General features: G+C 41.9%; 1 protein-coding gene across 1 annotated transcript in view; it reads right to left on the bottom strand.

Moving 5' to 3' along the window:
- The window catches only part of LOC121833741, a gene marked incomplete at its 5' end in the record, with an annotated part of 34,390 nt that extends 22,193 nt beyond the window's left edge, over positions 1-12,197 (bottom strand). The window contains 3 exons of the mRNA XM_042287272.1: positions 4,116-4,678; positions 4,808-4,895; positions 12,152-12,197. Of these exons, the coding sequence (XP_042143206.1) occupies positions 4,116-4,678; positions 4,808-4,895; positions 12,152-12,197 (697 nt within the window). The remainder of the gene's footprint in view (positions 1-4,115; positions 4,679-4,807; positions 4,896-12,151) is intronic.
- Positions 12,198-15,584: the final 3,387 nt, after the last annotated feature.

Genomic DNA, 15,584 nt, shown 5'->3' with positions numbered 1-15,584 from the left:
ACCTATTCCACTCTTCAATGGTTTTCGGAAAGAAGGAAAAAGCAAAGGTGTCGGTGCGGCAAGAGTATGGTCTAATCTTCTTGGGGTGATCTGCTCTTTCGGACATATAAAACGGTTCATGTAAAAACACATCTCTGTTAATTAATAGTCTATTGTTGTAGATATCATCTAAAAATTTCATCCTAAACAATTTTCTACGCTCACTGAGTTTCTCCCAATGTAGGGCATGTTTCATGTTAGTGACACTCGCTCCAAGTTCGTAATAGTTTAGTACAAATCTAGCACATTGATTTTGTATCTTTTCTAGTTTGTCTATTAAATAATTTTGGTGAGGGTCCCAGACAACTGAGGCGTACTCCATACACGGACGGATATATGTAAAGTATAAAGTTTCTCTAACTTTTTTCGGGGCTTGCCGAAAATTTCTCCGTACAAAATTAAGCATTCGTATTGCCCTTAGGGCTATCAATTCAACATGTCCCGTCCACGTTAAATCATTAGATAACATAACACCTAGGTATTTTACATTCGAGCTAGGTTTAATTATTTCATTATTTATCATGTACACGGAAGTAGTGGGATTTTTTTTCTTAGTAAATTTAACATGCACGCACTTTTTAACATTTAGGTTCATTCTCCAATTTTTACAACATACAGAAATTTTATCTAGATCACTCTGTAAAGTATTAATATCGTTAGAATCATTAATTAATCTATAAATAACACAATCGTCCGCAAATAATCGAATATACGATTGCATGCTAGAAATAATGTCGTTAATGTCGATCAGGAAGAGCAGAGGACCCAGCACCGAGCCCTGGGGGACACCAGACTCGACTTTTACATACTCAGATTTTTCCCCACCGAGCACGACACATTGCCCCCGTCCACTTAGGTAATCTTTAATCCAAGCCAGTACGTTGCTAGGCAGTGACAGTAAGCTAAGTTTATAAAATAACAAATCATGATCTACAAGGTCAAATGCCTTTCGAAAATCCAAAAACAAACAATCCACTTCGTCTCTAGCGTCAATGGCTCCAGCAAGAAAACGAAAGACATCAACAAGTACTGTGTTACAGGATGCTCCAGTACGAAATCCGTGTTGATCTTGAATAAGAAACTTTTCGACGTTTAGATGAGCAATGAGATTACTATAAATGACATGTTCCATTAGCTTCCCGAAGGAAAAATCCATCAATGTAACCCTGTTTGGCAGTCAATGTTTTCTAGTGGACCGCTGACTGTGCCTGACTGTACGTCAAGCATGTCTGATTGGCCAACAAGTTACTCTGACCGACAGTCAAACTCCAGTCAGGCTCTGCTTGTCGGCTTTCTGATGGTTTCCTGGTGGCAGTCGGCCGCCGCGAAATTCCATCAGGATGTCTTGGTGGCGATTCTGACTGTACATCGATTGTCTCTGACTGTACGTCAAAAAGCTTTGACATGCAGACAGACGTACGGTCAAAGGACGTAAAGTTCGTTCGGACACCACTATTTCGTCAAATCTATGAATACGAAAAGAAATCTATGCACGAGAAAACGATTTCGGGACGTGAGCCCATAAAACCGCTGACGTTAGATATTTGACACGCAACCGACCGACAACCTTGATCAGAAGCCCGCCGAAGCGCCGAAAACGACACTTCGCTTCGCCGCTTCGCCGAGCTTTCATGAACGATCGCTCTCGACTCGTTTTGTTTGCCCGCTTGCTCCAACCTGTCGATCCTGCCAGGGTTCTACAATGACTTATGTTTTAGTAGAATTTCTACCCGACAAGACCCAGCCTGTTGTGAGTTCCGACGATGTAAGGGACTTTAGCGGTGTAGTTGAAGACGACAAGGTGTACCAGGTCTACTGGGCCGGTGACGCGCGAACAAAAGGATCGTTCTATGACGCGAAAGTACTCTACATGGCAGGTGAGTAGAACTGAAGTACGGCGAGTGATGTACGAGTGCTTTGCATAACATGCTGACGGCTTAACTGCATTTGCAGCCGAAGCATCTCGTATAAAACGATTAGTGAAATCGAGTTTCAAAAGCGGTCCCATAGCATAGCGTTTAAGGTGTGCGTATTTGTACGCAAGTGGTCGCGGGTTCGAATCCGCGGTTGTCCTGCTTTTTTTTTTTTCTCTTTTTCTCGAACATTTTGTTTTATCGAGGCATTTGGCGATATTTATGAGTGCGTATAGCTTTACTCTTATATAAATGCTGCCCTTGTTGATGAAATTCCCCTGGCAGTGGCAGTCAGACGTCATCTGATGGACCATCAGATGACGTCTGATGGTCCATCACGTTCCACCAAGGCTGCTGACTGGCAGTCAGTGTCCCAAATTACGTACCTTGATGGAATTTTCAATAGGGTTGCAGCAAATGCACGTCAAAGAAATAGGTCTATAGTTTTCCACTCAGTTTTTTGCTCCTGACTTGTGTATAGGCACCACATTTGCCATTTTCCAATCAGATGGAAGCTTTTGTTCCAGTAGAGATTTATTAAAAAGAACACACAAGTAATTTTCCAACTCTTCAGAACAGTTTTTCAATATAACCGGAGAGATGTTATCCGGTCCGATTGCTTTCTGGACATCAAGTTCTCGCAACAGCGAGGCTATGCCATTATATGTTATTTCAATGGGTGACATGACATGTTTAATTTTTTGTTGCACGTTTGGGTGACAGCACGTTGCAGCAGGTTTAGAAAAAACAGATTCGAAATATTTGTTCAGATGCGTTGCCTTTCTTTTTTCATTCTCGATAAGTTCATCGCCTACTAAAAGAGGAGGAACAGACGTATCGTCCTTGTTATTTGCTTTTACAAACTTCCGAAATTCTTTAGGGTTCATTTTAAGTTTATTTTCTAACTGCTCGTAATACGAGTCTTTGGATCTTTTTATTGTAGCTTTAAAAAGACTATTTATGTTTTCTAATTTCACCCTATTTCATTCACTCCCCCTATTCTTATATCGAAGGTATGCTCTTCTTTTTCGTTTAATAATATGTTTCACCTCTTTTGTCACCCAGGGCTTATTCTTAGTTTTTGAGGATTTTACTCCGGAGGGGATGTATTTTTCAACTAGGTCATGGATTTTACATTTGAAGATGTTCCAGAGTGCATCAATACTAACGTTATCGGATTGTTCTAAAAAATACGAAAAAAAAAACTAACAAGTTCGCTTCTTATGGTATCATATCGTCCTTTATCGTAATAAAATATTTTTCTAGCTTGACATTTATATTTATTTATTTTTGAATGAACCAAATCAGCTGTCACAATCTTATGATCAGAAATGCCCGGTAGCACACAAACATTGTCTATGGCCTCCGGTAGGTTGCATAACAACAAATCCAATACATTTAACAGTCTCGTTCCCTCCATGACGTATTGTGTTAAGTCAAACATTTCCACAATGGCACTCAATTTAGTATGAAGCGTGCTTCCTGAGTAGGTCGCCTTGCCGTCCTCCCAAATTAAATCGGGAATGTTAAAATCTCCGCCCAGAAGGATATACTCTTTTGAGGATGCAAGGATCAAATCAGCTAGTTCATCTAAGCCGTTACTGTTCTCGTGTGGAGGACGATAGTATACACCAACCGATAAATGTTTACCGTCTAAACACATCTGGCACCATGCTGTTTCTATGGTTACATCTGGTATTGGCAAAGGTGTAGTCGGAACACCTTTTTTCACAAGGACAAACACGCCTCCGCCGGGCGAATTTCTATCCTTTCTGTAAACAGCATAATTATCTGGAAATACTTCGTTTGATCCTATAGTGTCATCCAACCAGGATTCCGTCCCCAAGACAATCGTAGGTCTGACCGTTTCGATTAAACCCATGAATTCGTCCACCTTATTTTTTATACTGCGGCAGTTAATAATCATGACTGTGCCCACCTCCGTGTTTCTCGTGGTCACAACAGGCTTGTTTGCCCCTTGTATGTCACGACGATTGGGATTGCCTAGGTATGATGAACGGTTTGCGCCGTTATACTTTACGTTTAAGCTTCATTGGATGGGTGCCTGGTTTGATGCCGATGGAATATCGATAAGTTCTCTAGACTGAATATCGTCGACCTCACGCACAATGTCAGATTCATGATCAAACATAAAGCACCTATCGTTGATATGCAGTCGGTCCATTCGCAACCTGAACCGGCTGTTTTGCGTTTTCGCAAATTCCACTAGTTTCCTTCTTGCCAGCTGAACTGGCCTAGAAAAGTCATCACTAACAGCGAAGCCACTATCTTTAAGCCTGTATCCGGAAGATAGGACCGCTTCTTTGTGTTTAAAAAAACAAAACTTAACTACAATGGGCCTTTTTTTAGCTCTGTTGAACGCTCCAATACGATGTGCCCTATCAATATTGTCCGGATTTATCTTTATGCCCATCTTTTTGTCGCAAAGATCGATAATGCGAGATTCCGATTCAGCCCACGTTTCCTTATCTTTATCTTCCAGTCCGAAAAATACCAGATTCGATCTACGTGAACGATTTTCTGCATCATTGCAGCGCGACTTTAGAACAGCGAGTTCAACTTGCGCAGTTTCCAATTTTGAATCGTTATTTTGTGCAACCTGTATATCCGGCTGAGAGGCCCTAAGCTCTCTCTCAAGCGTGCATAGCTGTTCCGTTAACTCAGATACTTTTTTGTCCGCACCAGAACGCCCTTCTGAAATTTCCCTCATTTTCTGGGCTAGCTCATCTTGTATATCCGACTGGGAGGCGTTCAGTTTTCTTTCAAGCGTGCATACTCGTTCTGTCAACTCTGATACCTTTTTGTCTGTATCAGTACGCGTTTCTAAAAGGTACTTCGTCTTTTGGGCCAACTCATTGTACTCAGTCTGCAACTGTTCAACAACAGACTGTAGGGTTGTTATCGTTGCATTCAGTTCCGCGTCTAAAAAGGACGTGATCTATGATCGAGACTACGGGTGCAGCCAGGTGGTTCCAGTCAAAGGATGTAGACGGTATGAAGGAATGGTGAAAGACGTTGGTGCGAGCATATGGGATGCCAACTTTGTGTTGATGGCCAAGTCTAGGTGAAACGTAAAGAGGAGGTATAATTGGCTTATCACGCAGCGTCTCATTAGTGAAATAAATTTTATGAAACAAACTTAGACGGGCTACTTTTCTACGAGTTGATAATTCAGGGAGAGAAAGATTAGACTTTATAGTGCTTACGCTGGCTGTCCGATGGTAATTCGAAAATATAAATCTAACAGAACGATTTTGGACGGCTTCAATCAGATCAATTAGTATAGACTGACCAGGGTCCCAAACAGAAGATGCATATTCCAGCTTTGATCGTACAAGGGTTTTATAAAGAATTAGCTTCAAAGACTGGGGTGCTGAAAAAAAATTCATTTTAAGAAAACCTAGCATGCGATTAGAGTTGTTAATGATGTAGTTAATGTGAGTCCTCCATGATAAATCAGATGTAATATGAACTCCTAAATACTTATAGGCCGTAACTAATTCAAGGGGATGGTTATTTAGCGTATAATGGGGCTGAGATGAAGTACAACGAGACACTCTCATAACCTTACATATGCTAGAGTTTAGTACCATAGACCACGAGTCGCACCAGCTGGAAACAGAGTTAATATCGTTTTGTAGTAGGTTAGAATCAGAATCATGAGTAATTTCTTGATAAATAACGCTGTCATCAGCAAATAAAGACATTTTTGAGGATACATGAGAGGGTAGATTGTTAATGTATATAAGGAATAATAACTGACCAAGCACAGAACCTTGAGGAACACCTGATGTTACTGATACCATAGTAGAGCTTGTGTTATTCACGTTGACAAATTGTTTACGGTTCGTTAGAAATGAATGTATCCACGTGAGTACCGCCGGATCAATATTTAGTTTACTAAGCTTGGACAAGAGTAAGGTATGGGGCACTTTATCAAAGGCTTTAGAGAAGTCTAGAAATACTCAATCTGCTTTGGAGCAAACGTCAACGATAGAATGAAGGTCGTGCGTGAATGATACAAGTTGTGTTTCGCATGAGAATGTCTTTCGAAAGCCGTGTTGAAAGGGACAAAAAAACTTATTTGATTCTAGAAAATTGACTATGTTAGAATAAATGATATGCTCTAAAATTTTGCTTGGGACACTGATCAATGAAATTGGGCGAAAGTTTCGAGGGTTGAATTTATCACCTCCTTTGTGAACTGGGACCACCTTGGCTACCCTCCAGTCGTCTGGCAAAATACCTTGTTCTAAGGATTGAGAAAATATACTCGCAAGGAGAATGCAGGAGTACATTCTAGTATACCACATGACGAGGATAGTTTAAGGGAATCAATTATGTTCACAATGCCTTCAGGACTAATTGATATGGGGTACATGGGGAGATAGTCATAGGACATGTATGTTTGATCATTACTTATAGGGAGGTCAGAAAAACAGCTGACAAAAATAGCATTGAGTTCATTGGCACACTCTACACAAGAAATAGGGCTACCATCATCGGCTCTGAGCTCTACAACTGTACTACTTTTCTCTTTCGTGGTGTTCCAGAACTGGCGGGGGTTATTAATTAGCATAGATGATAATGTACAATTAAAGTAAGTACTTTTCGCACTACACACAGCTGTCATGTACAAATCAGCAGAGGCATGGTATGCGTCCCATCGGTGAGCTGTGGGATCACGCTTAGCGGCACGGAGAAAACGCTTTTTCTTGTTCCGAAGTCTCCCGATTGTTCTAGTAAACCATGGTGCATTCGAGTTCGAGTAAATTCTTTTGAGTGGGATGTGCGACTCAATGAACTCATTTACTTTTAGTTTGAATATATTCCAATTTTCGTTAACTGAACGCCTGAAAAAACTACTTAGAAAAGTGTCTAAAAACAACGCCAATTTACTATTAATAGCGTTAAAGTCTGCTTTACCATAATCCCGAATTGTTTTAATAGTATTAGAAGTAGCTTGCAAAGGTATATTTAAATCAATATGTAGTAAGCAGTGGTCGCTCAGACCAGGCAGGTACAAAATAGATGATACTAAGTCTGGACATGTCGTCAACACAAGATCTAAACTATTTGCGGAGGTAGAAGTAATTCGTGTAGGTTGATCAACTAGTTGAGAAAGATTGAACTCAGAACATAAATTAATGAAGTCATTCCCTTCTGATGAAAATGGATGTACAGTAGGCGGCGCAGTAGACCACTTAATGCTAGGAAAATTAAAATCACCGAGGAGAACAATTTTTGACGTGGGAAACCGACTAACGATTGCATTAACCGAATCATGCAAATGTTCACAAAAGGAAGACGAAGCGTTGGATGGCCGATAGCACACACCCAAAATTAATTGCTTGTAGTTTACAGTTACGCTGACCCAAAGCATTTCTAAGTCAGTTAAAACATCGACAACGTTTGAGACTATACCATCGGCCACAGCAATAAGAACTCCCCCACCCATTCTTTCACCTCGATCCTGCCGATATACGTTAAATTTCTTACCGCACGTAAATATTTCACTGCTCCAAACTCTACCAGACAGCCATGTTTCAGTTAACAGAATAATTTCGCAATCAGAGGACTCAATAATTGAACTAAGATCGTCCCGGCAGCGCATGATGCTTCGAATGTTGCAAAAGAGTAAAGGAACATTACGTGCCTTGAGGCAGCGGCTTGAACCAATCCCCCCAAAATACTATCTGGACGTTGCACCCGGTCGATGCCGAAGCCCCGCTGTTTTCAGCTTCGTCATTAACTGCCCGCACGGCGCCAGTGGTAACGACCTCGTAAACGCTGTCCTTAGTGAAGTCGTATGCGTATATCTTTTTGTTGATGTGCAATTTGTTATATTTTAGTTTAAACGCAGCATTTTTTGATTTTCCAAAATCGATTAGTTTAGATCTAGCTTGGCGTGTCGCCGGTGAAAAATCTTCACTGACCGATAAACCGCTACCTTTGATAGCAGCTCCCGACTGAAGGACACTATCTTTTGTTTTGAATGACTCGAATTTGACGATAACAGGCCGACATTTATCTTTACAAAAGGAGCCTAATCTGTGGGCGCGGGCAATGTGTTCGCAAGGAATTCCCAGATCGGAAAGAACATTGACAACCTTTCTTTCAGTGAGTGACCAAGTTTCAGCGGGAGAATCGGCAATGCCATGAAATCTCAAGTTGTCACGACGTGAGCGGTCTTCTATTTCATCAAGACGAGAGCGAAAAACAACAGCTTCATCCTGAAGGTGCTCGATGTTCTGGCGCGTGGCACTTCGCTCCCGCTGAACTTCGTTAATCGTCAATGCTCCAGACTCGACTGCCGCTAGTCTTTCGTCAATAGAGCTTAGTCTAGTTTCAATCTTTGTCTGGTTTGCCTTTAATTCGTTCACTGTACTTATTATGCCGGCCTGTCCTTCCTCAAATATGATTGAACGAGTGTTTAGCTGTTGTAACAAACAAAACATTTCATTGAATTGCTTACTACTAAGTATGTTAAATAAATCGTAAAAAAAAAAAAAAAAAAACTTTTTTTTAGGTAGTTTAGAGGTTACTGGTCTACACCTTTATGACAGAATTATAAGCACCCCAAACTTGGGGAGTGTTCGTACCCTTCTCTTTTGCGAAAACTCTTTTCTTCCTGTGTCCTAATGGCAGAAAAGTTTTTGTAAACCATCGGTTTGCTGCATCAGTGCGTATATAAATGATTGGAACTAACACGTCAACAAGAATATTCATTTTAACTTTGAATAACGCCCAGTTTTCTTCCAACGACCTACAACAAAAAGCGGAGATAAAATGGTCGCAGAAAATTGTCAACTCATGGTTAATTGATGCGTAGTCAGCCTTGCTATAGTCGTGAATGAGTTTGGAAATGGGATGCTCCATGAGAACGGGAAGTGACAAGTCGATGTGCAGAAATTTATGATGACGGAGCCCATCGCAGTAGTGAATAGATTTGACCTGATGACGTAGTTAAAATCAAGTCAAGAATGCTGTATGAAAGCGTCGGTATATCAACTAACTGCGTGAAGTTTAAGGTGAGCCACATATCTAAGAACAATATTGATGCGGCTGAGCCTCCGTTTGATAGATTAGACCAGTCTATGGAAGGAAAATTAAAATCACCCGAAAGAAGCATGTCAGCTTTTGGGAAACGATTTTTTACGTCCAGAAGGACAGAGCACAGTTCAGTATATGAAAGGATGAAGCACAATCGGGTGGCCTATAATATACACCAAGAATTACTTTTCTAGACGGTGTACAAATGCATATACACATACATTCTAAGCCATGGCTTATTAAAGAAATGCTAAAAGAAGGAATATGTCTTTTTATTGTAGTTAGTACACCGGCGCCTCTCCGGCTGGGCCGGTCGTGCAGGAAAATGTTATAGCATAGTTGTACAGGGAAAAGTTCTTTAACTTCAATTATCAATATCATGACATACTTCTTGCAAAATTAACATGTTTTGGAATTCGAGGTAACACGTTAAAGTTATTAAAATCATATTTGCAGCATAGAACTCAATTTGTAGTTATATCTAACTTTAAGTCGCATATTCTAAATATAACCAGTGGCGTTCCCCAAGGTAGTATATTAGGCCCATTACTTTTTACTATTTATATAAATGACATTGTTAACGTAAATCGCGACCCTGACATCGAGTTTATTATCTATGCCGATGATACTAGTATTTTTTTTCCTGGGCGAGATATTAATACACTTGTAGCCAAATGTAACAACTTGCTTGATAAAATCAATAGATGGACGACGAGCAATCTGCTTAAACTAAATTCCCAAAAAACCAAGGCCATCATATTCAGCAGTTCCAATATTCCAGTTGTGATCTCAAGCCCCGTGGTTTTAAACAACGAAGAAATTGAATTTGTAGATAAAATTAAAACTTTGGGTATCTAGTTTACTAAACTATGTCCTGGACCGCACATGTTGATTTTATTCTATCCAAATTATCAAAAACAGTTGGATTACTCATAAAATTTAAGTCGTTGTTACCTCAATCTGTAAAGCTTTTACTTTATAACTCATTGGTATATTCGCAGTTTAATTATTGTCACCTTGTGTGGGGCAATACGACAAAAGCAAACATGAACAAGCTGTTTATTTTACAAAAGAAAGCTGTGCGCGCTATCGCTAATTGTTCATATTATCACCATACCGAACATTTGTTTTCTTCGTTAAAAATTAAACCTATTCAAAATATCTATGAATATAAGCTTTTAGTCACGTATAAGAAATCATTGCTGATTACAGATAGCTTTTTTATGCGTCTATGTAGTCTTGTCCCATTCACTTCACCATATCAACTTAGACCAAAAGAAAAATGGTTTGTTGCACCATCACGCACGTTGTATTTTAATCAAACATTAAATTACCAGTTAACTACTCTATTAAATTACTTATTTACCAAAGAAATTGATATCGATGGGATGACACTGACTGAGGTACGAAAATGTTTTTGATTTTCTTTTTCTTTGTATTGAAAAGTCCCGTATGTGTATAATTATATTTATATCTATTTTTCTTAGCCGTATGTGTGTAATTATATTTATATGTATTTTTCTTCGCCTGCTGTAAGAGGGGGCTCGGACCTTCGTCAAGCTGCAGTTGCAGCTTTTTGTCCATGTCCCCTGTTTTCGTCTCCGAAACGAAATAAAGAGATTTATTAATATCAGGTTTCAACCAAGTTTCAGTGAGAATGACTGTGTCAGACGAATTGTCTCCAAGAACACTATGCAGCTCGTCTCGTTTTGGTATGATGCTGCGAATATTTCTGAAAACGACAGAAAATGTGTTACTTTTATCGCGCGTTACGGCATAAAAGGAAAATGACAATGTTTTTTTTTTTTTTTTTTTCTTCAGATGTACCTAGTTATGCGAGCTCTACTAGAGACAGACTCCAAGTTAAAGACGAAACTTTTGTTATTGATGTGCAATTTGTTAAAACGAACTTCAAACGGCACGTTGAAACTCTTTCCGCACACATAAAGCTTACTGCGGGTCCAAAGCGTACTGACCCAGAAAAACCCTCGCGAACAGCGAAAGTGGTACACTCTAAAAAAAGCCCGTGCGTCTACTTTCCCGCACATCACTCAGGGAGCCAATCGCCGCAACTTCCGGAGGCTCCTCTGCGAAAAACGATTGCGAAACATATGTTTAGACCAAAAACCTCTGATTTGTGACATTATGCAATGCAAAACGTCACGCTTGCATTGCTTAATGTCACAACTCAGACTGTTTTTTTTATCTAAACATATGTTTTGGCATCGTCATTCGCTGAGCTGCCTCTGTAAGTTGCTGTGATTGGCTCTCACAGTGTTGTGCGGGAAAGTAAACGCACGGGCCTTTTATAGTGTACCTTTCAGTTTGAATCCGGCAGCCAAGATGCTCTCTTTGTCTTTGAATCGGGTAAACTTGACGATAATTGGTCTATTTTTATCGCGTTGAAAGTTCACTAAGCGGTCCGATCTTTCTAGATTAGAGGTATCCAGATGTACGCCTACACTGTAAGAAATGCCTGCGCGTCTACTTTCCCGCAAAACACTCAAAGAGCCAATCTCTGCGATCGAGGAAATCAGCTCAGCGAATGATGAGGCGGAACATCCGTTTAGACCTAAAAATGAAGTCTGCGCTGTGGCATTACGCAATGCAAAGCGTCAGACTTGCATTGAGCAATGTTACAGCGCAGTCTTAATTTTGAGGTCTAAACAGATGTTCCGCCTCATCATTCGCTGAGCTAATATCGTAGATTGCAGAGATTGGCGCGTCGAGTGTTTTGCGGGTAAGTAGACGCGCAGGGATTTCTTAGAGTGTAGATTGTTTGCGCAGAAGTTGACAAATTTTTTTTTCGATTGGCTCTATATTTACACTTGGTCATCCTGGCAGTCAAAAATAACAGATTCAATCTCCGAAGCTGGTTTTCGTTATCTTCGCACTGTTTTTGTATATTGGCTAGCTCGACGGACATGTTAAGGGCGGGTGGAATCCCAGATGTAGCACTCGTCGAATCGACCCTTGTTTCTACCGCAGATAACCTGGTAGAGAGTTGCTGAACAGTTGCGTCACTTGCCTTTTGTACGTTTTCTAAAGACATGACTTTTGCCAAATCTCAGACTGTAAAGCCTCGATTCTTTGAACCGTCACAATAATGGTTTCTAGATTCTCACTGACAGTCAGTGGGCCCGGGTTAGATTCCACGTCTCCCGACAAAATTAACAGTAGTCGAGAGACCAATGATATATATGTGCAGTGAAAACAGTGGTGACAAAAATACTTCCATGAAGTGCACGCATAGTCGTAGGGGCTCGACACTAAAAACAGGCACAAATCATTACTGCGGAAACATTTGGCATTTTTGAGGTAACCAACCTGAATGAACAAGTGCGTTTTCGCCATGGCGTCAGCAGCAATGTCGAGCCCCAACTGGCCGGGCCGTTGAAGCGGCTTTTGTAGGCACTCCCCAGTCGATGTTCCTGGTTGCCAGGTGAAGTTGGTGAAACTGGCTGGACTTAGCAGGGTCAGCGAGTGTGGCGTTGATGCGGTGTCATTTTCCTTGAACAGATGATGTGCGTCGTCACCGGGACTACGGGCTTCGGTCGGGCAATCCTCTGCATACTTCGGTGGGATGGTAGCGGACAGGAGCAGCACCTGTATGAACAAGTGCGTTTTCGTCATGGCGGAAGCAGCGATGTCGAGCCCCCTGCGGTGCTTTTCTGCGGTGCTTTTCTGCAGGCTACGTCTAAATGCGGGAGCCATTTGAAAATTTTTTATTATAAAAGCCATATTCCGCTGTTTAAATAGATACGAACCTAGTTCCCTCACTCAGCCCTTGGTCGTAGCAAAACTAGCCCACCGTTGCTTTCTTTTTAGTCAAACGCCCTTCTCTCTTTTCCGGCGTCTCATTGGCCGACGTTTGTGCTAAACCTCAGTGGGCCGTCGCCTTTGTTCAGAGATGTCCTCTTCAGGCTGCTACTTTTTCTTGCGAGGCATTATGAAGACGACCAGAGTGCTTCAGGAAGCGTTTGTCTTCTATCATGGGATGGATGAATTGGATGGGTGAGTTGGCTATACCCTCTCTGTATCAGGCGTTAGCGTGTGTCATCCAGCCTAGAAGCATTTACACCCATCCGCTTTAAATTTTGCTATAAACTTCGTCTCTCTTTAAATCATCTACTTCACCAATTCTGTATATAATCACGCTTCCCTAGACCTTCCCCGCCAATCTTCAAACTTTCTGTTTGTGCTGTAATCCTTTATTCCACCGTTCTTCCATCCTCGCCGCCAGCAAAATCTAGTGCTCCCGTCAACTCCGTCACCCTTTCAGGGAGGGCAGGACGAAGACCCGTGCATTTAAAAAACCCATGTTCTAGTGTGTCCTGTCACTATGGCATACGGCGCATATGTGTTTATTATTATCTTTTAAAAATTTAGTTTCATATGTTTTTGTGCTTAACACTCTCGTTCTCGCTTCGAACAGTAATGGCTTCTCCATCAATTACCTGTTCTTTTCTTATGTCCTGTTTTAGTAACCTGTACATTGCTGAAGCTGATTTCTCTTGCGTTCTTTCTTTCCCACAATTTTCATTCTGATTATTTTACTATCCCTTCTACTAAACAAGTCTACTCAGTCCCGTATAGTGTGTAGGTATTTAAATGTCAACTGTTTGCTCTGCCTGTTTCCGACAAGCAGAAAAAAAGAAAAAAAGAAACTGGATTCAGGAACTTAGAATGTACCTGTTCGGTCACTCGACAAAGCTCCGAAGTCACGACCACCACTGGCCTGTCAGCAGTAGCGTCAACCGTGGCGTCGCGGTCAGTAGATCGCGACGCCACTGTTGACGTGCTGCTGGAGTTTAATTTTGACGAGCAGTGCGGCGAAAAGATTAGGTTAAAATCAACCCGGAACACACGGTCAAAACAACGAATTAAACATAAATTATGACCGATGCGCTTCAACCTACACGCCACCAACGAAGCGCAGAAATAGTCACGTGTTCCCAGATCCCACGTCTTGTCGAAGAACGGTGAGTTCGCGCCACTCACTCCCCCCCCCCCCCCCCCTCCCTCCTTCCCGCCCCCCATTTCTTGGGGCTATTAAAACAAAAAACAAAAACTTTTTTTTTTTGCGTGCGCTAATTTTATTAGAATCAGAAAAAAAGAAACAAATGGAAGGTCGGTATACTCCTGAACTGTCGCAGTACCTCCTGATCTCTTGCTGGGTTCTTTTTACAGGGCCCCCAGTACTACCTCCGCGATTGTCGACTTTTCAAGGCCTGGCGTAGCAGAAGGTCCCGTCGAGCGATCGAGACAAAAGACGGGTTTGCCACGGGGCTGACGGCGATTGGAGCAGCGGAGAGGGACTGGTTTGGTTCACTTCCGTGTACTCGTAGTTTCAATGACGGGACACCGTGGCTCCCATAACTACTACATGTGCGTCTGTAGATCGACAAATAACGCGTTTTTCTTTTTTCTTCGCGTTTTGTGCAGTGTGATCGCAGTGTTTCGGGGGAAGGTGACGCGTTTTCTCCCATTTTGCCAGAATAAACAATACAAAAGATACAGGCTGCAGATTTGTTCAACGATGAAATCATTGCACTGCCTCTTCAAAGAGCTTCTTCAGTTCCACCGTGGCCATATTTTCAGCACACCATTAGACAAACGACAACTTCAAAGTACAAGTCGGATTTGCTAATATATATATATATATATATTAGCAAATCCGACCTGTACTTCGAAGTTGTAGTTTCGGCCTGAGACAGACCTTTTTCAAGACTGGTTCCATTTGACGAAATATAGACACACCTTGGCTACATCACGTGACATCACGGGCCACGTGATGTAGCCAAGGTATGTCAATATTTCGTCAAATGTAACCAGTCTTGAAAAAGGTCTGTCTCAGGCCGGAACGTCGACCAACTTCACGTATACGATGTTTTAGAAACTCCAACAACCGTCTCAAGTGCGTTTTTCTCCCGTATATACTTTTCGTCATCCTGCGCTACGTTTCTCTCTCTCTCTCTCTCTTTCTCTCTCTCTCTCTCTATATATATATATATATGGCAAGCGAAGGCCTCCGTTTCTGCCATAGCATTGTAGCCGGAAGCCCTTCCCAGAGGGTGCTGGCCGATGTTGCGCATGACGACAGTGATGTTCCCCGGTCAACACTCATGACGTCACGGCGGGTCCGCCCAGTCAAGTGCTTCCGCGTGGTTTCCGCACACCGCTGTCGAAAGAGTGTTCCCCTCTAATTAGGGGTCCATAACTCCCATGGCATACCCAGCAATAAGCTTTAGAGCCCGAAAGATTTACCCCTTCAGAAAGCGGATCTTCCGCCTAGCCAATATGAGAGAAAGCGGCTGGCCCGCTTCCAACAAACACGATAGTACAGCTTCTCTTGGACGAGTGTCGATAAGTGAGACATGGCTCCTTCCTCCTACTTTGTTTAATTGCGCAGCCCCTAGGCGAACGCCATGGCCTCTCTGGTAATTCCGGTATGAGTAAACACGAGACTCAAGAGTCTTGAAGGAATTTGTGAACCTTGGAATGGTGCATAGTAGAAGATAGGTAAGAGCGAGCTCCGGGCACGAGCGCGCGCCCTTG

This window comes from Ixodes scapularis, unplaced genomic scaffold (genome assembly GCF_016920785.2).
Source record: "Ixodes scapularis isolate PalLabHiFi unplaced genomic scaffold, ASM1692078v2 PGA_scaffold9__187_contigs__length_104089568, whole genome shotgun sequence".
NCBI lineage: Eukaryota > Metazoa > Arthropoda > Arachnida > Ixodida > Ixodidae > Ixodes > Ixodes scapularis.
The sequence above is the reverse complement of the archived record's forward strand: the minus strand, read 5'-3'. Positions and strand labels throughout refer to the sequence as shown.